The sequence below is a fragment of the Oryx dammah genome, unplaced genomic scaffold, assembly GCF_014754425.2.
Source record: "Oryx dammah isolate SB20612 unplaced genomic scaffold, SCBI_Odam_1.1 HiC_scaffold_27, whole genome shotgun sequence".
In the NCBI taxonomy this organism is placed as follows: Eukaryota; Metazoa; Chordata; class Mammalia; order Artiodactyla; family Bovidae; genus Oryx; species Oryx dammah.
Window position 1 is genome coordinate 28,128,081 of NW_024070211.1, and position 20,586 is coordinate 28,148,666.

Sequence of the window (20,586 nt, forward strand, 5' to 3'; positions counted from 1 at the left end):
CTATGCCCTCTCCAAACTTCAGGGCCCTAGCTGTTGACCTGAACATCTGGGAGGAAAATGGGGAAAGAACAAGGAAGAAGTTGGGCCAGCCCCAGAGAAAGTGGTGAACGTAGGGCCGAGGCATTCCAGCTCGGGTGCTCACGGGAGTCCATGACACCTCTTTGCCCCACCCTCCTGTCTCCCTATGCTATGCTTAGTTGCTCAGTCGCATCCAACTCTTTGCGACCCCATGAACCACAGCTCGCCAGGCTCCTCTGTCCATGGGGATTCTCCAAGCAAGAATATTGGAGTGGGTTGCTCTGCCCTCCTCCAGGGGATCTTCCCAACCCAGGAATCAAAGCCAGGTCTCCTGCATTGCAGGTGGGTTTTATACCACTGAGGCACCAGGAAGCCCTAGGAGTTGTTTCCCGGCTACTGCTGCTGCTGCGTCGCTTCAGTCGTGTCCGACTCTTAGCGACCCCATGGACTGCAGCCCACCAGGCTCCTCCGTCCATGGGTTGTTTGTTTCCCTAGAAGGAACTAAATGTACTTGAATGGGATCTTTGACCACAGCGGGTCCACCAGGTGGCAGTGCTTCCCGGGCGCAGACCGGACAGGGCCTGCAGTGCAAGAGAGCGGCCACCAGAGGGCAACACAGGGACTAGCGGCTGAACCACGCTGCTGGTTGCCTAGTAACTGTGACGCAACGGGCTCCCAGTTTGCACCCTCCTCAAGGCCTCCCAGGTTATTTCTGGCCTAACAAAGACTGTTGCACAAGGAGTGGCCTCAGGAGTCCCAGAATTGCCTCTCCTTTAAGCCTGGAGAATCTAAAATGGTCCAGGGACCCCAAATCCAGCTCCACCCTGGCGTCTAGGGGACTGGGCAGCTACTGTCCCTGCTCTTCGGAATGTCAAGGATGACGAAAAGAAAATAAACATTTTCCATTCCCCTCAGTAGCTCCACAGTCATTGGGCCGCTCTGGTTTCCCTAGTGGCTAAAGCAGAGCAACCTGCTCTCTCTCCCCTCTCTCTCCCTCCACTTCTAAACTGGGGCTGCATTAATGGCAAATGACATTAAGCCAGACCTTGAGCCTCCAGCAGCTGAACTGTACTTCAGAGGAGTACGGGATGAAGTTGGGGGTGGGTGATAAGGCCCATCTCTGACCTTCTGTGGTCTCCATTCTCTCCCTTTCCCCCAAGAATTCTGTCCTTGCCTCAAAACTCTCCCTGATTTTGATGACCCTGAAAACAGAATTCTTCCAATTCCAGATGGTATGACCCGAGAAACCAGAGAGGGAACCAAGAAAGTGAAGCAGACACAAGACAAGGAGTGTGGTTATAATGAGCTCAAAGCCTGTGCCGGTCTGGTCTGTGAAAGGATCTGGGTGAGACGAGGTCAGCGCCTGGGGTAGAGTCAGGGGGGTCCTTCTGGCCGAGGCAACAGTAGTGGTTCCAGGCACGTCTCTGGGTCATGAGGAGCCAGCTGGCCCTGGGGTTGGGCTCTGACTGGGGCCCAGGTGTTGATCACTAAAGTGTCAGGGTCTCCCAGCGGCGCCATGGTGGAGGATCACACGGGCATATGAAGTTCATTGTACTCGTCCTGGCCATCTTCATCAAAGTTTGGTTCAGCATCTTCAGAGTCCAGCTGTAGAAGGGAGTGAAAAGTTGGGAAAGGCAGGGGAAGTGGGCTTGCCACCTCCTATTCATCAGTTCCTCCTCTGGCTGGCAGCCCTCACTGCCCCCAGACCTTTCCACCCTCACTGTCTACAGGGACCCTGGCCCCAGGTTGAAGCACCTCCCTCTGGCCAAAAGCTTCAGGTCACCCTCTAGTGACGCCTCCTAATAATAACGATGATGATAGCAGCTACCACACAGAAAAACTTCCTGGTACTCCGAGCTCCTGGGGTGCCTTTGTACACCATGTGTGAATGGACAGTTTTCAAAAAGATGTCCCTTCCTCGAGCTCAGAGGATCGCAGCCTGGACCAGTTTCACGGAAGACAGGTTTTCCACAGAAAGGATGGGGGTGGTGGGTAGAGATGGTTTCGGGGTGATTCAAGCACATTGAGTTTATTGTGCACAGTATTTCTATTATTATTATTACATCAGTTCCACATCAGATCACCAGGCATTAGATCCTGGGGAGTGAGGACTCCTGCTCCAGCTGACCGAAGCAGGGCTCAGGATGGATTTCAATGCCACCCACCCCACCTGTCCCTCAGCTGTGTGCTTTTGTTCAGGACACAACCTGCACAATTGTCTCCAACAGCCTCTGCTTCCTTCACGCCAAACCACACCCTTCTCATTGCTTTACCTGAACTTGTGTTTAATCATCACCACAATTTCATAAGGGAGAATCTGTTAGTAGCCCCATTGTGCTGTGCTTAGTCGCTCAGTCGTGTCCGACTTTTTCCAACCCCATGGACTATAGCCTGCCAGGCTTTTCTGTCCATGGGAATTCTCAGGCAAGAATACGGCAATGGGTTGCCATGCCCTCCTCCAGGGGATCTTCCCAGCCCAGGGATTGAACCCAGGTCTCCCGCATTGCAGGTGGATTTTTAACCAACTGAGCCACCAGGGAAGCCCAAGAATACTGGAGTGGGTAGCCTATCCCTTCTCCAGAGGACCTTCCCAACCCAGGAATCCAACTGGGGTCTCCTGCATTGCAGGCAGATTCTTTACCAGCTGAGCTACCAGAAACCCAGAAGCCCCATTGAGATTTCAGAAGATCAGTCACACAACAGAAGAGATTGGGAGCCAGGCCTCCATGAATCCAGGGCCCAGGCCCCCTAAGACCAACCCAAGCACCATCCCTTACCGCCTGCAGCTCCCTGTCCTGGAAGAGCCGGGGCAGAAGGCAACGCCTCAGAGGCACTGTGAGCAGCAGCACGAAGGGAAAGGCGAGTGAGGCCACCGTGGACTTGACCACCCAGAGCAGTGCGATGCAGCCCAGCTGAATGCACGTAAAGAGGTGCATCCGCCAGGTCTTCACCTGGGGAAGAGGTGTCGGGTCTCACCACATCCTCAGGGACTCAGCTCTGCAGGTCCCAACTTATCCTCCAGAGTCATCAAGTCCATCTCCAGCGCTGGGTCCCTCGGAGTGCCCCCATCACCCTGTCTCCCCAACTCCATGCTTCCTAGCCCTACCTTGGTCACGTAGGGCTGTTCAGGATGGTGTTTTGCCGGCATGAGGATGAGCAATAGACGCTGGGACAGCTGGATACCAGACAGCGATGTGACCCCCATGTACAGGAAAATCCCAAAGAGCACGGCCAGTGGGATCCGACGTAGCACAGCCCCCATGACGATGGACAGACCTGGAGAAGGAGACAGACACCCCCATGATGATGGACAAGCCTGGAGGAGGAGACAGACACCCACAGGACCCCTCCAACAGCCCCTGTGGAGACGGATGAGCCTGTGCAGCCACTGCGATCAAGAGAAGATGGAGCTGGACAGAGAACCAAGGACAGAGAACCAAGGAAAAAGGCACGTGGAGTCAAGGAACAGGTCTGGGGTCAGAGCCAGGGCTATTCATGATGCATTTGGAAACTCAGAAGAGATCTGGGTCAAGTCAGGGATGGAGAAAGGATTTCAGGTTCCAAAAGGCAAGTCTGTGGGGTGGGGGCCAGGGCTTTACAAGGTGGGCGCTCTCACCTACAAGGCTGGCGATGAGCACTCCAGTGACCCGCTGCTCCCGAACTTCCTGGATCTGGGGCTTGTCGCCGGGCGCGATGGCAGTGCGCATAACGGTCAGCGCGTTCACGTGGGTCACCGAGCGGACAGTGGCGGCCGTGAGCCAGGGCAACCCAAACAAGCCACAGAGCCCACCCAGGGAGCCGATCAGAAGCAGGTCCAGGTGGAAGCCAGAGCCTTTGAGCAGCCTGCGCGCCTTCTGGCTAACGATGAGCCTGGGGGAGAGCAGGGGTGAGGGGCAGGTGGGCACACCCAGCGGGGACCAGAAGTGGGCGGAGGACCTGCAGAGCAGAGGCTGTCCGCCAGGACCTGCCAGCTTTCTCTCCCAAGCTCCCAAACTGAAGTCCTCACATTTAAGCAAGTTTGAGGCAAATTCCCAATACTGTGGATATTCAAATACCACAAAAGCCAGATGCCAGCTCTCACCACGTCATTGTGGTTTAACCAAAATGAGACACGTGTGAGGACCACAGACTGAGAGAGCATGCTGCTGCCAGGGTGTTCCGAGGACTGTCAAGTGCCACCCTGCAAGCGGTGGTGGCAACAGACAGACATCCTCTCAGAGCACCTCGGGGACACTGGGCCCGGGTCCAGGGACCCCCCGGGAGCTGCCAGTCCCCCAACCCCACTCCTCCCCCACCTCCTCTGCCCGGGGCCTGCCCCGTCCCCTCACGCAGTGATCTGTGTCTCCATGAAAATCAGGATGAGGACCAGGAGTGCAGGCACGGCGGCCGCCACCATCATCCAGGGTGGGAAAGGACGTGCACTGCCCAGGGGCGGGATGAACCACGTGCGCTTGCTGGGGGAGGTCACCGAGAGCCCCGTGGGCACCGTCAGCTTCTGCACGGCCAGAAGGAAGACCGGGTTCGGGGACGCCAGTGACTCCACGGGGCAGCTGTTCCCGCCTGGCTCTGTGTCCCCAGCACCAGGGCTCCAGGGAACTGGGGTGTGAACAGCTTTGGGGAAAATTAGTTCTGTAATCCTCCAAAGTCATTGTCCCTCCAAGAGTCTGGCAGTGAATGAGGAAATGATCCACCTTCTCCCTGAGCCGCAGAGGAGCTGTCAGTAGACCTGCTCTGGGGGCACCTGTCTTTCTGCCCCTAATCCCACACCAGTTCCTCCAAGAGTCTTGACTAGGGGTCCGCAGACAGCCCCAGACTCCCTGCTGGCCTCCGCAGCTGGTCCACACGGCTGCTTCTGAAACCCCACACCTGCCCACCCCTGTGCAGCACCAGCATGTAGCCACTCCACTAGGAAAGCTGGGTTCCAGCCCTGACTGGCTGCTGGGGCAGTGGGGACCTGTTATGGCCACCCTCTCCAGGCCCTGGGGTCTTGCCAGACGGTGTCGGGGCTCACTCACCTGTGTGTAGGTGTCTGTGATGGAGTAATCCACCAGGACCATCACCAGAATGGAAATGGGGATGCCGAAGTCCCCGATGATGCGGCGAGCCTTGAGAAGGACCAGTCAGGGGAAGGGAGCCAGAGCGGGATAAGAGGAGGGTCAGGAGACTGACATGGGGGCTTATTGCCCAGACCCTTCTTGAGCCTGCAGTAGTAGCAGCATTATTCACTCCGTCGTGTCTGACTCTTTGAGACCCCATGGACTGTAGCCCAGCAGGCTCCTCTGTCCATGGGATTCTCCAGGCAAGAATACTGGAGTGGGTTGCCATTCCCTTCTCCAGAGGATCCTCCCAACCCAGGGATCGAACTCAGGTTTCCTGCACTGGAGGCGGATTCTTTACCAGCTGAGCTACCAGGGAAGCCTGAGCAGGAGCCAGAAGTCCCCTGACCTGTCCCTTTAAACCCCACAGGTGGGCAGCCCAGGAGGGCATTCCTCTCCTGGTCACACTTCTCTGAGGGCTTTAGACGGGTGGAGGGCTGCATAGACTTGGCTGGGTTCTCCCATGACCAGGAGAAGGGAGGAGCCCCTCCTCTCTAGAGCAGAGCCCGATGATGCCAGCAGGAATGGAGGGACGCCCACGGGGACTCTACAGGCCCTACTCCTGCCAACCACACACCTTGCCGCCCAGGAAGCGGCTGTTTCTGAACTTGCGCAGGAAGAAGGCGATGAGGAAGGTCCCCAGCATGAGGATGAGGGACAGCAGAGCCGTGTTGGGCTGGTTCCTGGGGCCCGACGGCCCCTCAGTGGGGGGCAGGGCACTCGCATTCAGGTCCAGCTCCGCCTCCAGGGCTCCCTCAGGGGGGTAGAATGGCAGCAGTGGGTGCTCCGTGAACACCTGGGTGGGTTACAAGGTTGCCCCAGTGCTCACCTGGGTAGGTGAGCCTGACTTCACAGCATCAGTACACACCTGTGAGAGAGAGGGCGGGTCCCGGGTCCCTCCCCCTCCCCTCCCCTCCCTTCCCACACCTGACCAGGCAACGTAACACAGGACATCCAGCTCCGTCTCACACACACACCCATGCCGCTCCTCTACACACAGTGACCCAAGGACCTCCAGCCCAGAAGCACTAACAGGGCCCCCCTTTCTTCCCATACCAGTGCATGCAAATCCCAGACTTTAAACCTCTGGCTTTGTCTCCTGCGCTTCAGCTCAGATCTGGCCGAGAGCATCCTCACCACCCCGCCCCATGCCCACAGCCTTCCTCCTTGTCCCCTCCCCCTCCAGTGCTCCACACCCCATCCAGGGCACTGCCCAGCCCCCATGTAAACCCACCCCCAAGACCTCCGGGGGCTGCCACCTTGTAGAGCTTGTGGAAGGTCTCATAGATGAAAATGAGCGAGATGAGGAAGGCAAAGATCTCCTGGGTGAAAGGTGAGATATAGCGGACCAGGAAGCTGCCTTCCGCGGCCACTAGGGCGAGGACGAAGACCACCAGCCAGAGGCCAACCCACACACGGCCCGTGAGATACTCCAAGTCCTGGGCCCGGCAGAACTAGAGATCAGCAGAGAGAGGCACTTACCCACAGCCATCTGCCCTGGCTGTCAGGGCCCCATGGGACAGGGGGGACTGGTGAACCCCGAGGGAGTGGAGGGAACCACCCCGGAGGCCCACCACCCGGGCCAGGGGAACAAGGTAGAGCAGGTGACCCCTGGGGAGGGACTGGGTGGCAGTCACCTTGAAGAACGCTTCTTCGAAGACGAGCAGTGGCCCCGAGAAGCCGACCACGAGCAGCGGCTGGGCCCCCAGCAGAGAAAAGAGGACGCCAAGCACAGCCGTGGACACGATCAGCTCAGACACACCCATCAGCCCCTCCGTCTTCTCCCCTGGAGCAAGCGAGTGTCAGTGGGATAGCTGTTGCCCAGCTCCTTCCACCTGGCCCCCCTTTCTCATCTAGTTTCCCCTAACCTGTGCTGTGTTGTGCTGAGTCGCTCAGTCATGCCTGACTCTTTGCAACCCCATGAACTGTAGCCCGCCAGCCTCCTCTGTCCATGGGGACTTTTCCAGGCAAGAATACTGGAGTGGGCTGCCATGCCCTCCTCCAGGGGAATCTTCCTAACCCAGGGATCGAATCCAGGTCTCCCCCACTGCAGGCGGATTCTTTACCATCTGAGCCACCAGGGAAGCCCTCCCCTAACCTGAGGACCCAGGAAATACAGAGCAGTGCCCCCTCACCACCATCAGCACCAGCCCCCGAGGTGGTCACCAGATGCCCCACTCCCTCTCATATTACAGGCATCCTGGAAGTGACCACGGGACCCCCTGGCCCAGGAACGCTGCAGGTGACACTGAGTCCCCTCACCTCTCCTCCTGCTCCTCACCTAGCAGCCCCCCGAAGGTGATGGCGGGGCTGAGGGCAGCGAAGTAGATGAAGAGCACGGCGGCCACACACTGGGAGTGCAGGGCGTCCCGCAGGTCGCTGGGGTAGTGCGGGTACCGGCGCTTCACGTCCCGGACAAGCCCCCCAAACACCGAGCCAGTCCGCAGCAGGGGGTCATCATCAGGGGCAGCCTCAGAGCCCCCCAGTTCCATCGACAGTTCTGGGGGAACACAGGGGCTGCTGGAACTTTGTGCTGGGAGCAGGCCCTGGGCCGCATTCTTCCCAGCCCAGGTCCCAGGGCAGAGACATGGGTCAGGGATGGGAAGCCGGAGTGCGGGACTCAGGAGTCAGACGGGGCCAGGGAGACATGGGTGCAGGGGGCCCGGGGCCCCATAGGGTCAGACCTTTCCCGGGGGCCACGTAGCCACCCTGGGTGGTCAGCTCGGCTTTGGTCTGCTCACGCTCCCGGCGCTTTCTGAGCAGCTCGCGCTGGAAGGCAGCCACAGAGCGCAGCAGGTCTCGGCCTTCCACCTCGGACGGGGGGATCACGATGCTGCCATCCAGGAACTCGCTGATGGCGCTCAGGAGGTCCTGCCGGTCGTCCGCCTGGTAGGCAGCCTCATGGAACAGCTGGAGGCAGGAGAGGCAGGGGCTGAGCCCACGGTCCAGGGAGGGGGCCCTTCAGGGAGGAGGTGTTGGGCCATCACAGAGCCAGAGGCAAAGGGGATGTTCAGCCACACACACAGGTCCAGGATGCTGGTCAGAGCTCTGACCCAGGTCCCTTCTGGCAGGGAGCCACGGCCCTGAACACCACCCCTCACCCTGGGGAGCGTTCTCTATCCTCCTGGGAGAGTCTCCAGACTATTCCACAATGCAACAGTGATGCCCGGCATGGCCTTACCAATCCAACCTCCATTTTGACTGGAGCGTGCCCACAGCCTGCTGGTCAGTAAGTATTTTGAACACCATCCCTTGCTAGAGGGCCCTCCTGTCCAAGCCCTGGAGAATCCTGCCTCCCTTTCAAGCCTCCTATCACATCCAAAGCTTCAGAGTCTGGGCTTCTCTCCTGCATCCACCTCCCTGTGCCCCAGCCCAAGTCTCCCTTTTCTGTCTCACCTCACAGCTGCCTCCACCACTCCAGAGTACTGCCTCCACCCAGGGGACGCATAGCACCCTTGCATCCATGGGTACCACTGGGGGGCAGTGAAAGGGACGAGGAACAAACAGGGCTCTGGGGAACAAGACCCACCTTGTCAGACATGAGGGTGGCAATGGAGCGCCCAAGCTCATGATAGTCGGTGCTGGTGTGGCTTGGCCCCAGCATCACGAAGAGGAAGCGAACTGGCACGGGGACCTCAAGCACAGACTCCAAGAGTACGGCCTCGTTCAGGCGCACAAAGGCGGCTGCTGGCTGCTCCAAGAAAGGCACACAGCCTGGAGGGAGAGCAAGGCGCAGGGTGCTGGGCAAAGGGGAACGGTCAAGGCAGGCCCTGCAGGGGATATTTGGGGCCATCATGTACCAGTTGAGCAGGTTGCATACTGCACAAAGGAACCCCAATCTAAAGAAGCCCTATGTTTGTATATTTATTATAATTTACCAACAGGTGGAAATCAAGGGTATTAAGGAAGAGGTGCCTTTGTCTGATTCTCACAAAGGTGCTAGATGGACTAGCAGCAGGCCAAAATAGCAGAAAACTGAACAGGAAGCAGACAGAGGATTAGGGAAGAAAAGACTGGGGCAAGATGGGCTGAGAGGAAGAGAAGGGGCAGGTTGAGGGTCTGGCCAAAGCCAAGACAAGCAGACTGCAGTGGAGGCATCCACACCCCATAACCCCTATCCCCAGCGCCCAGCCCTCCTTACCCACGAGCACAACAGTAGCCTCAGCATCTTCAGGGATCTTCTCCAGCAGCTTCAGGCTTTTCCCCCGGTGACCATCTCCCCCAGGCATGTGCAGGGGCTTCTGAGGACGCAGAACTGGAATAGGGCTGGGACCCAGACCGGAGGCCGTGGCAGGCCCTCCCATCCCTTGCTCCAGGCCTGGACTCTGCCTCCAACCCCTGGATCTGGGCCTTGCTTTCTCCCCGCACCGCCCCCAACCCAGCCAAGGTGGGGGCTCCTGGTGATGTGCCCCACAGCAGGAGGGGACCAGCCCAGGATCTGGACCCCTCCTCCAAGCCCTATCACCACCACAACTTTATCTTATTTAACTGGCTCCCCTGGCCTTGCCCCATGATCCCACTTAAACCTCCTGTTTCTCCATACCTAGCTTGGCACCAAGCATCCAACCTTCCTGATCCACTCAATGAAACCCTTGCTGTCCCCCAGCCCAGGTCAGAGCAAAGCAACTGACCTCCTTGGCCTCAGGGTCGTGAGGCCAGAGTGGGGCTGGCTCCCCCAGGTCATCAGCCATGGTGGGCACTGCACCGTCAGGGCCGTGGCTGGGGGTTGGGTGGTGATTCCCTAGGACCGAGTTCACACTGGAGCTGGACGCATTTCGGGGAAAGAAGCCACTGTCCTTGTCATCATTGGGATGGCTGGAGAGAGGGCAGAGGGGGCAGGCAGGTGAGCAGGAAAAGTCCTCAGTGGCCTGAGATCATGGGAAAATGACATATGGAGGGTCGGGGCTTCCATTCTCTCTGCCTCAGTGTAAGAAGGAACTTTCTAATGGTTGATACTTTCTACTGGGTAAAGGAATGAGCTCTCCGTCGCTTGAGGTATTCTAGCAGACTGGAAAGAGCCACTCGAGAGAGTCTGTGTGGAAGGCAGCTGAACCTGAAGGCCATCCCCCCTCCCTGGCGCTCCAGCCTGGCACCTGTGTTTCAGCAGCAGAGTGCGAAGAACACTGGCCCTGTCCTCCGGCCGGATCTGGTCAGACACAATCATAGTCTCCACCACGAGGTGTGCAATGCCTGGCAGAGTGGTCTGCTCCAGGTCGAGAAGGGCAGCCCCTGGGGGAACAGACGGGGAAGGAATCTCATTCCCGTTAGATATAGAAACACCACCCCCGCCACAGTGGCCTTGCTCCTCCAAGGGCAGACAAGTATGCTAGGTGAGCATAGCATCCCATGTGCCCAGGCAGATACACAGTTCCACATGGCCACAGCCCAGCCCGAAAGGGATGGAAAAACAGAGCACGGGGTGAGGGCACGGCCCCTCTTTGCCCAGAGAGGGGTCATCTGTCGGCTTACTGCCTGGACAGATACCTACCGTGCTGCCGGTATACAGCCAGGTCCCCAGGCACAGCCCCGCCCCTCAGAGTACGGCTGTGCGGACCCCACATTCCCAAGGGGCAGCCAGGCCTCGCCTGGCCCCAGGGTATCATCCCAGGAGCTGGGCAGCCTGGCACCGGACGAGCTCTGCAGTGCTCCTACCGTGGGCTATGGTCCTCCTGAGTTCCAGCAGGCTTCGGAAGGAGAGCGAGGCCACATGGGGCTTCCCCCAGCGCTCCGTCTCTTCCTCCACATCCTCTTCAAACTTGATCCAGCGGGCCGTCTCCCGCCAGTGGGGCTCCTGGCTGCGATCCAGCATCAGCTCGTTCAGCTCCACAAACACCTGGGGTGAGGTGCCCAGGGTGAGGGCCTGGGGGGCCACAGATGGGCCCGGCTGTCCTGGGGATGTGGGTGATGGGCCAGGCAGGCAGGGAGGGAGGGAGAAGGTGGGAAGAGAGGCGAGAGGAACCGAAAGGCCCATCCTTGCAGGGTCTGGTACCTCATGGGGCCGCCGGTCCAGCTGCTGCTTCTTCTTCTTCCTGCGCAGGACAGGGGCCAGGCCGCTGGCGCTGCCCCTCCCACTCTGCGTCCGAGATGGCTTCTTGACCAGGTGCCGCCGCACACCAGGGTTGTCCTCCAGCCGGTGACCTGCAGAGAAGGTGGGCTCAGCCGTCCCAGGGCACCAGCTCAGGGCCCCCCGGGGTCATGGCCAGCTCCCCCAGCTCCGCCCAGCCAGTCTACTTGAGGGGGAAGCACCACAGTCACCCAGGGGCTACACCAACAAAACCACATTTTCCGGGGTTGGGGGGCACATTTCATATATGAGGAGACTGGGGCCCAGAAAGGGGACAGGACTAGTCCAAAGTCACACAGGGGATGCTGGCTAAGCCACAGGAAAAAGGCGGACCCCCACCCAACCCAGTCCACAGCCCCTGCCATGGCCACTGCCCCTCAATCTGTAGAGCCAGGACCCACAGTATGTCCCTAGGCTCTGCACCCTCAGCATTTTGCCTGTACCCCCTGGCACCCACGTCCCCCACGTGGGTACACTCAGGCAGAGCTTCTGTCCTTCTCTCCCCACGCACCCCTTCCAGGCCCAGAGCGGGACAAGGCCAGCAGCCCAATTACTCACAAGCTAGTCCCCCTGCCATGGGGCTCAGCTGGCCCCTGATGGATTCCCACAGGTCATAGTCCTCAAAGTCCAGCACAAACATCTCTAAGTCCTCTGAGGTCAGCGAGTCTCGAGGGCTGGGGGCTGGAGCCCTCCCAGGGCCCTGGCCCTCAGCGTCCCCAGGCCCAGGGCTCAATGCCCCCTTGGGCTCTATGATCTCCTCCAGAGGGCTTGTCATCCCCTAGATGGCCGAGACTGCAGTCCCTGCTCCTTCCCAGAGCCCTGGCTCTCCAGAGAGATAGGAGCTTGGACAGCAGTGGTCTTGGTCCAACCAGAGTTGCAAGTGGCCAGGCCTCCCGACCCCAACTCCCCAGGTCCCCAAGCCTGCTTCCCGCTGCTTCCAGCCCCCACGCTGGGTCTGTAAACACGCCCTCCCCCGGCCCCCCCATCCCGCTGCCACTGCTGCTCCTGCGCTGCTCCTGCTGCCATCGGATTGTTCCTGTCCCTGTCCTCAGGCCCTGGCAACTTTCCATGACGTATTGAGCTCAAAGCCCTCCCTCCAACTCCCCCCCCCCACCCCGACACACTGTGGTTCCAAGGGGGAGGAGGGAGGGGTCGGTGATGCCCCTGGCCTGGGCACAGCGCCCCATGGGTGATGACAGGTGGCACAGAAACCAGGGCACTGATAAGATGGAAGGAATGTGCCGAGATCACAGCCAGGCCCAGTCGAGGGTGGTGTGGTGGGAACAAGGGGGCCCCGACACAGGGAGAGGCGGGGCCAAGATGAGTGGCCCAGACTCAGGGGTCTCGTTCGGGGTGGGGGGGTTAACAAGAGTTTTCCCCAAGGAGAGGAGCCTCAGGAGAGGGGGTAAAAGGATGTCTCTAAATGTCACGTGGGGGCTGCCTCATTCCAGGGGTGACTCAGAGGACACAACCAGGATGGAAGGGTAGAGGTATCGCCAGGGGAAATCTCAGCTCTGGCACCCGAAGCATAGTCTGGTGAGGTAGTGAGCTCCCTGTCTCTGGCCACATTCCAGCAGGAGGGATACCGCAGAGGGGGCTCAGCCCTGGGTCGGGGGGCACACTGAGCTTCTCCAAGGTCTCTCACAGGCTGGGCACCCCTGGGAGTGGGTGTTACTCACTCTTCATATCATCCAGGTCTGCAGAGCCCAGCATCTGGGCCTCTGCCTCGTCAGTGGGCACCTGCTGCTCTGGGCCACCCGGGCCGCCCAGGGCACTGCCTGGGCACAGCCGCTCCTTCAGGTCATAGCTGGCTGACGGGCTCCATGGTCGGCCCTTCTCTCCGGTGACTCGGGAGACGCGGGCCCGGGGACTAGGAGAGCTGAGGAGGCAACACGGCAGCCTTGAACTTGTCCGGGAAGCTCGACGGAGATGGGCCAGGTGAGGGGGGTTCCCCTCCCTTCCCCCAGCTTGGGACGGGGCTGGACTGGGCCCCCTGGGGACTAAACACAGGCTTCTCCTGGGCAGAGAAAAAGCTTATCTCCACCTTCCTGAGCCCATCATGCCGGTCCCCAGGTCCTCTTTGTCCCATTCTCCTCTCCACCCAGACACCCTCTCTCTCCTGGAAGACTGTCCCTGTCAACCCTCCCATCCTCTCCTACTGGTCTTTCGTGCAGAGAAGGGGCACGCCCTGCCTGCTTCCTCTGCCCCCTTCTCTCGTCTCCTCCCAGCTTCTTCTCGGGGGTTCAGGAAGGAGCCTGGGACCTGCACTGGGCTGGGCTGGAGGTCGGTACCTGACGGAGTGCTGGGGGCTCTTGTCCGAGCTCGGGCCCACCGAGGGCAGGGGCTTGGTGAAGGCAGCCCTCCCAGAGAGGCCAGGACTGTCATCCTCGTCACTTCCGATGGAGAACTGTGGATAAACCGCGTGTGCCCTGGGTCCGTGCCCCAACTCAGCCCCAACCCCCCACTGCCAAGCCTCCCCTCCTCTCTGCGCCCCTCCCTGAGCAGCCAGCCCCATTTCGGGGGTCCCTACCTTTGCTTTTGGTGGGGACCCTGGGGGTGGGGGCTCCGCAGGTTCAGCCTCAGATTCCCCCTCTTCTTCCTCTTCCTCCTCCTCCTCATCCACTCCGGCTCCCCCCTCCTCCTGAATGGGAGGGGTCCCCTCAGAGGGGGGAGCAGAGGTTTTCTCTTTCTTCCTCTTCCTCCTGGTCTGCCGAGCAGAGGTGGGGGGCAGTCGCCGCAGCTTGTGGGTTGGAGGCAGGCGTGCCGAGAGCGGGTGGTGGGTGTGGTGGGATGTGTGTCGGTGAACTGGGGGTGCAGGAGAGCCGGTTGGGGCCCCTACAACAGAAGGGGGCCCCTCACCACCCTAGGGGCACACACCTTATTATTCTAGCTCAAGGCCGCAAAGAAGGGCACCCTGGTCCTTTCTCCAGAGTCAGGCTCCCCCCAACACCTGTATCCACAGCCTGTCATGGGTAAGGCCTGGTAGAGTAGGGGATGGAGTGATGGAGAGGGGAAGATGGGGGTATGAGAGGCCAGGATACAGCAAGGAAGGTAAAGGTGGAGTCAGCCGAAACAAGGAGGGGAGGAGAGGTGGCCGAGAGGAAAGGGCAGGGCCAGAGGAAGGACAGAGCCTTGAGGAAGATGAAGGTCACCAAGAGTGGCCTCAGGCCCATCTCCCTACATCTCCCCTGGGTCTGGGGCCCAGCTCCCCTGGCAGGCAGACAGGTGATGGGTGAGTGAGGCAGGATGACTTAACACGGCGTGGTGGCCCAGCGCAGCGTCCAGCATAAGATGGCCCTGGGTGACCCAGCCAGTGGTGAGCACGGTGATGGTGGCAAATGAAGGTGATGGCGGTGAGGGCGGCCACACTAGGGGTCCCCGGGCTACCCACACTCAAAGTCCCGCTCGCTGTAGCTGCGGCTGGGCTTCTCGGGGTCCCAGGCCGGGGGCTTGCTGATGAGGTCCCCAAACCTGCTCACAGCCAAGGTCTTGCCCAAGTCATCGTCCTCCTCCACGTCTGGACTCAGAGGTGGCTCCTCCAAGGGCACCCGGACCTGCAGACCCAGCAGCCTCTCCTAAGGACCCTCGACCCATGAACTTGACACATCTACCCCAACTCCAAGCCCCAGGAGGAGGTGGGGGAGACCAGTAGACCCCATCTTCTACTCCCTGAGGCCCAGACTGGGGTCAACCTCCCAGGCTCTCAGGGCTTGGGACCAGAGGGGTCAACAGATCAGAAAAATACCAAAAGACCCACCCCCTCCTTCTCCATATCCCTGCCCAGCTCCATCCCTGGATCGGGAGTGGGGTGGTCCCAGAATCGACCAGAGGACACCCCAACCTCCTCCTGCGGTCCCTCCCCCTCCTATCCTCTTCTCCCACCCCCGCAAGCGTCAGTCACCTGGGGTAGGGGGGAGGCGCCCCCGGGTGGCGGGATCACTCCGTTGGCCATGTCCGGAGAAGCAGCTTGGGAGGCTCGGACTCACTGAGGGACCCGTGACCCAGGTGAGAAGAAGGGGGCGCTGCGCGAACCTAATGGGGAGCCCTGGGGAAGGAGGGCGGGGTCAGGAGTCTCACGCCGCCGCCCCCTCCCTCTCTCCGGAGCCGGATCCCCCCCGGCCTCCCCAGAGCCCATCCAGGCCCCGCCGCACCCCGGACGCCCCCGGGCCGGGCGCGCCGCGCCCCGCCCCGCCCTGCGGTACCTCGGGGCTCCGGAGAGTGCGAGGCCTGGGCCGGCCGCCGCGCCCCATCTCCCTCTGGCGCGGGCTTCGGGGCCTGTCGCCACGCAGGGTCGGACGGCCGGGGGGCGCCCGCGGCCGCGGGGAGTCGGGCGGACGCAGGCGCCGGAGCCCGCAGCCCGCGGCTCCACCTCCTCGCGCTCGGCTCCGCAGCTCCGCCGCCGCCGCTGGGCCGCACAATGGGAGCGGGCGGGCGGTGACTCACCCCGCCCCGGCCAGCCCGGCTCCCACGCGCCGGCCCCCGCAGGACCCCATCTTTCCACCAGCCCCTTCTCCCGTGCCCCGCGCGTTGCCCCGGGCGGGTGCGCCGCCCTCCACTCCCACAATCCCCAGATTCACGCCTCAACCTTGCTTTTAGCCTCCCCTCCCCGCAAGAGTTCTGGAGGCGACCCCTCCTCAGACGCCAGCCCCTCCGACCGTGAGAACTGGGCTCGCAGACCTGGGGGAGCTCCCACCACCTGTCCCTTCGGTCCGACATAGCCCCAGATGCCTGCCGGGCACCGCCCAACATTTGACCTTGGCAGTTACCTCCCCTCCCTGGGCCTTGGTTTCTCCATCGTAGCCAGAGGGTCCTGGAATCAGGGTGTTCCAAAGTTCCCTCCAGCTCTAAGATTCTCTGGCTCGGTTTCCTCAACCTCCCCCTCCTCCACTCCCTGAAGTAGTCACTTCTCCTTTCCCAAGGGCAAAGTCTCTGGAAGGCGACACTGGATCCCAATTTGACCCTCTGGGGTCTGGATGAAATGGCACTTAGCACATTGCCATGTCCCTAACTGCCCCTCACTTTACAGCTGATGAAGACACGTCCCTGAATCCTTAGGAGAACTTAGGAGGATGTGGCAAGGAGAACCCAAGATGGAGCTGATGGGCAGGGGAGAGTGGCACTGGCCAGACCCAGGAGAGGGAAACCAACATCGCAGGTGGGGTACAGGGTGCTGGGCATGATGGGCTCAGGGTGGGAGAAGAGGTTTAACCCTGTGACCTTGGATTCGTAATTTACCCTCTCCCAGCCCTGCCCTCTGACTCAGATGGTAAAGAATCTACCTGCAATGCAGTTGACCCAGGTTCAATCCCTGGTGGGGAAGATCCCCTGGAGAAGGGAATGACTACCCACTCCAGTATTCTTGCCTGGAGAATCCCATGGAGAGAGGAGCCTGGTGGGCTACAGTCCACGGGGTCACAAAAGAGTGGGACACAACTGAGCAACTGATACACCCACACAGCCCTGCTCTCAGCTGGGTCTCCACTCAACCTGAAGGAAGATTTTCTACATTCAGAGCCGACAGCAAGGAGAGGGGAAGGAAGCTAGAATCAGCTGAGCACTTTGTCCAGTCTGGGCCCTCTCCATCCTCCTCTTGGCCTCATCACAGCTGAGAGTCAGGGAGGCTGTGATCCTGCCATGGTCGCAGCTGGAAAGTAGGTTGCTGACAGAGCATCTTCAGTGTATGTCCCGGCTGCCGCCTGTTACTGCTCCCAGCCTCTTTCAGCAAAGGAGAGGTGGTCAACCTTCCAGGCTCATAGGGTGTGGAGAGAGTGAACCAAGACACCCTTGTTAGAGTCAGCTGGGTTTAAGTAGAGTGTGTAAACTGTGCCCTGAAACTCAGGGTGTGAGACCCATCTGTTACAGGTTGAATTGTGCACCCTCCCCCACCCATCATACACACACACACACACACACACACACCACCACCACCAATTCATAGGTTGAAATCTTAATCCCCAGTACCTCCAGTTCAGTTCAGTTCAGTAGCTCAGTTGTGTCCAACTCTTTGTGACCCCATGAATTGCAGGACACCAGGCCTCCCTGTCCATCACCAACTCCCGGAGTTTACTCAAATTCATGTCCATCGAGTCGGTGATGCCATTCACCATCTCATTCTCTGTCCCCTTCTCCTCCTGCCCGCAATCCCTCCCAGCATCAGAGTCTTTTCCAATGAGTCAACTCTTCGCATGAGGTGGCCAAACTACTGAAGTTTCAGCCTCAGCCTCAGTCCTTCCAATGAACACCCAGGACTGATCTCCTTTAGGATGGACTGGTTGGATCTCCTTGCAGTCCAGAGGACTCTCAAGAGTCTTTTCCAACACCACAGTTCAAAAGCATCAATTCTTCGGTGCTCAGCTTTCTTCAAAGTCCAACTCTCACATCCATACATGACCACTGGAAAAACCATAGCCTTGACTAGACGGACCTTTGTTGGCAAAGTAATGTCTCTGCTTTTGAATATGCTATCTAGGTTGGTCATAACTTTCCTTCCAAGGAGTAAAAGATGACCTTACTTGGAAATGAAGTTATACTGGGAGAGGGTGGGCTCCTTTTCTAATATGAAAGTTGTTGTTCCGTTGCTGAGTCGTGTCTGACTCTGTGATCATGTGGACTGCAGCACGTCAGCCTTCCCTGTACTTCACTGTCTCCCGGAGCTTGCTCAAACTCATGTCCATCGAGTCAGTGATGCTATTCAACCATCTCATCCTATACCACACCCTTCTCCTCCTGCCTTCAGTCTTTCCCAGCACCAGGTTTTTTTCCAATGAGTCGGCTCTTGGGATCAGGTGACCAGAGTATTGAATGGTGTCCTTATAAAAAGGGGAAATGTGGACACAAACACACTCGGGAGAATGCCATGTGAAGTTTGGAGCTGAGCTGCCACCAGCCCAGGAATGACCAGAAGCTGGGAACAGATCCTTCCCTTGGGCCTTCAGAGGGAACACAGCCCTGCTGGTGTCTTGATCTCAGACTTTCAGCCTCCAGAGCTGTGAGACAACAGACTTCTGTTGTTTAAGCCATTTTGTTCATGAAACTGTTAGGGCAGCCCCAGCATGCTAATACATGGCCCAGTCCCTTATCGCTCTGAGTCAGGTAACTCGGTTCCAAGCCTCTACCTGTGTGCTTTGGTGGAGCCTACCCTTGCTCAAAGGTACAAAGGAACCTGGGAGTCCCCCACCTTGGGAACATTTCCCAGGACCCTCTGACACCTGATTCTGCCCGGGGCCTCAGGCTCCATTTTCTAGCCTGTAAAGTCAGATGGCAGTACTTTAATACTGAGACAGCTTGGGGAGGGTCTTGCCAACCTGGTCCCTGGATATTGATGCCTTAAGGGCACTGCACAACTCGTCCCTCTGAGGCTCCACCCTCCCAAGGGATTAGCATGAGCACAGGTCTCATCTTCCTAGGGCCCTCAGACTCCCATCCTCTTCCCAGTTGGGGAGTTCCCCACTCTGCCCCCAGTCAGAAGCTTTGGTCTCTAGCTTTGCAAGCCCTTTCTTCTATCCCCTGGGGAGTGAGATGGAGTGAAATCTCCCCTTAGAGGGTCTTTGGACACCTATGCTCATCGCTCCTTCTGGGATGGAGAGAGAAATGCCAATGGCCCCAGTTGTTTCAGACCAATTTTTTTTAAGATAGTGGGAATTCCTGATTGGCACAGTGGTTAAGATTCTGGGCTTTCATTGCTGTGGCCCAGGTTCAGTCCCGAGTCAGGGAAATGAGATCCTGCGGTCCCCATGGCGCAGCCAACAACCAAAAAAAAAAAGGTAAAGGTAGCAACCATGATCATTTCATCACCCTAAATTTAGGTCCAAACCACTTTAATATTCATATTCTCATGCGCTCACAACAGCCCTCTAAGGTAGAGCATCTTAATCCATTTGACAGGCAAGAAAAGTGAGGCTCATGAAGTGCGAGTGACTTGCCTAAGGTCAAAGGCTCCTAGCCAGCATGGCCAGGAATTGAACCCGAGGGCTTGTGGCTCCATGTCTAATGTTTATCCCCATACACTACAGTGCCCCCTGCCCCCACCACCACACCTTGGTGCCTTTCCATAGCTGTTAAAGACCCAGTGGAGACAAACACATACATTTTTTATATTTATAAATAAATATATAAATAAATTTATATACAAATATACAGATTTATTTTGCATACAAAACAAATTTGTATACAATAATTTTGTATATAAAACATTTTGTAAAAATATACAAATATACAAATTTATATAGCAAAAATAAACAAATAAATAAATAAACCTTCCATGCCCCGAGAACAAACTGAAATATACCACTTACTTCCCAGATGAATTTTTTAAGGAGACCGCATCTTTCTACCAGAAGCCATACAGGGGAAGGATCAAGCAGCGCCAGTTCGTAGACCAGTCACTGGTAATTGCATGACCTGGAGCAAGTTATTTACCCTCTATGGGCCTCAGATTTCTCATCTGCAAAACGGCAATTAGAATACAATTGATGGGCTTCCCTGGTGGCTCAGTGGTAAAGAATCTGCCTGCCAGTGCAGGAGAGACAGGTTTGATCCCTGGCACAGGAAGATCCCACAGGCCATGGAACAACTAAGCCCATGCACCATAACTCCTGAGCCTGTGCTCTAGAGCCCAAGAGCCACAACTCCTGATGCAACTATTGAAGCCTGAGCACCGTAGAGCCCGTGCTCTGCAACAAGAGAAGCCTGCGCGCGGCAGCTAGAGAATGGCCCCCACTCACTGCAAACTAGAGAAAAGCCTGTGCATCAACGAAGACTCAGCACAGCCAAAAGCAATTTTTTAAGTTAAAAAAAAAGACAGGGTTGTTAAGAGGATGACATGAACTCCTCCGTGTGAAGCTCTTAGACCAGTACCTGACACATAGGGCTCGATAAACGTTAAACTAACCTCAACACTACTACAAACCGGAGACACGAAAGCCCTCAGGGAACTTGCAGTTTGAAAAATGATGAAATGTACACACATGAAATGAGTGAAAATTGGCTGACATCTCAAAGGGCAGTGTGTCTTACAGCCAAACTGAAGCTACCAACCACACCAGCTCAGAGAAGACAAAGATGTGATGCAAAATCTACCTCCACCAGGTAGGTTCTGACAGTCCTTGGCCAGTGGACCAATCTTCGCATTTATAACCCTAACTTGGCAGGATGAAGAGTTTCTGGAAGACAGTAAAGTGTGGGTTCAGGTAGCTCCATGCTGTCACTGAGACTGGCCTGGAATTCCCTCTTGCCAATAGCATTTCCTCCTTGCTCCCCAGAACAGACCACCCAGTGCTGAACGCTGTTGACTGGCCTCAGAGAGTGAGTGAGTGAGTGAGTAAGTGAGTGTGTGTGTGTGTGTGTGTGTGTGTGTCACTCAGTCATGTCCGACTCTTTGGGACCCCATGGACTATAACCCACCAGGCT

The 20,586-nt window shown here is 58.1% G+C and overlaps 1 protein-coding gene across 2 annotated transcripts; it reads right to left on the reverse strand.

Moving 5' to 3' along the window:
- Positions 1 to 1,286: 1,286 nt before the first annotated feature.
- SLC4A3 (solute carrier family 4 member 3) lies at positions 1,287 to 15,477 on the reverse strand. Of its 2 annotated transcripts, XM_040228234.1 has the most exons (23): positions 15,381 to 15,457; positions 15,080 to 15,223; positions 14,570 to 14,732; positions 13,709 to 13,983; positions 13,470 to 13,585; positions 12,858 to 13,057; positions 11,104 to 11,252; positions 10,767 to 10,947; positions 10,208 to 10,343; positions 9,746 to 9,929; positions 9,256 to 9,355; positions 8,644 to 8,828; positions 7,799 to 8,024; positions 7,396 to 7,614; positions 6,752 to 6,900; positions 6,374 to 6,568; positions 5,692 to 5,910; positions 5,034 to 5,123; positions 4,347 to 4,513; positions 3,635 to 3,888; positions 3,125 to 3,294; positions 2,796 to 2,969; positions 1,287 to 1,623 (listed from the first exon to the last, which is right to left on the reverse strand). In XM_040228234.1, exons 2-23 carry the CDS (start codon positions 15,128 to 15,130, stop codon positions 1,546 to 1,548), a joined length of 3,681 nt encoding a protein of 1,226 aa, XP_040084168.1. In that variant the 5' UTR covers positions 15,131 to 15,223; positions 15,381 to 15,457; the 3' UTR covers positions 1,287 to 1,545. The 2 variants fall into 2 exon arrangements, with proteins under 2 accessions (XP_040084168.1, XP_040084169.1); XM_040228235.1 differs by lacking the exon at positions 2,796 to 2,969 and having other exon boundaries at positions 15,381 to 15,477.
- Between the last annotated feature and the right edge of the window lie 5,109 nt (positions 15,478 to 20,586).

Excerpts from the sequence above, each read along its gene's own strand:
- SLC4A3 (XM_040228234.1), bottom strand. The coding sequence starts at position 15,130 with ATGGCCAACGGAGTGATCCCGCCACCCGGGGGCGCCTCCCCCCTACCC. Across the intron at positions 10,344-10,766 it reads CAGGAGGACCATAGCCCACG|GGGCTGCCCTTCTCGACCTG; the intron begins GTAGGAGCACTG and ends CTGTTCCCCCAG. Across the intron at positions 9,930-10,207 it reads ACTCTGCTGCTGAAACACAG|CCATCCCAATGATGACAAGG; the intron begins GTGCCAGGCTGG and ends CCCTCTCTCCAG.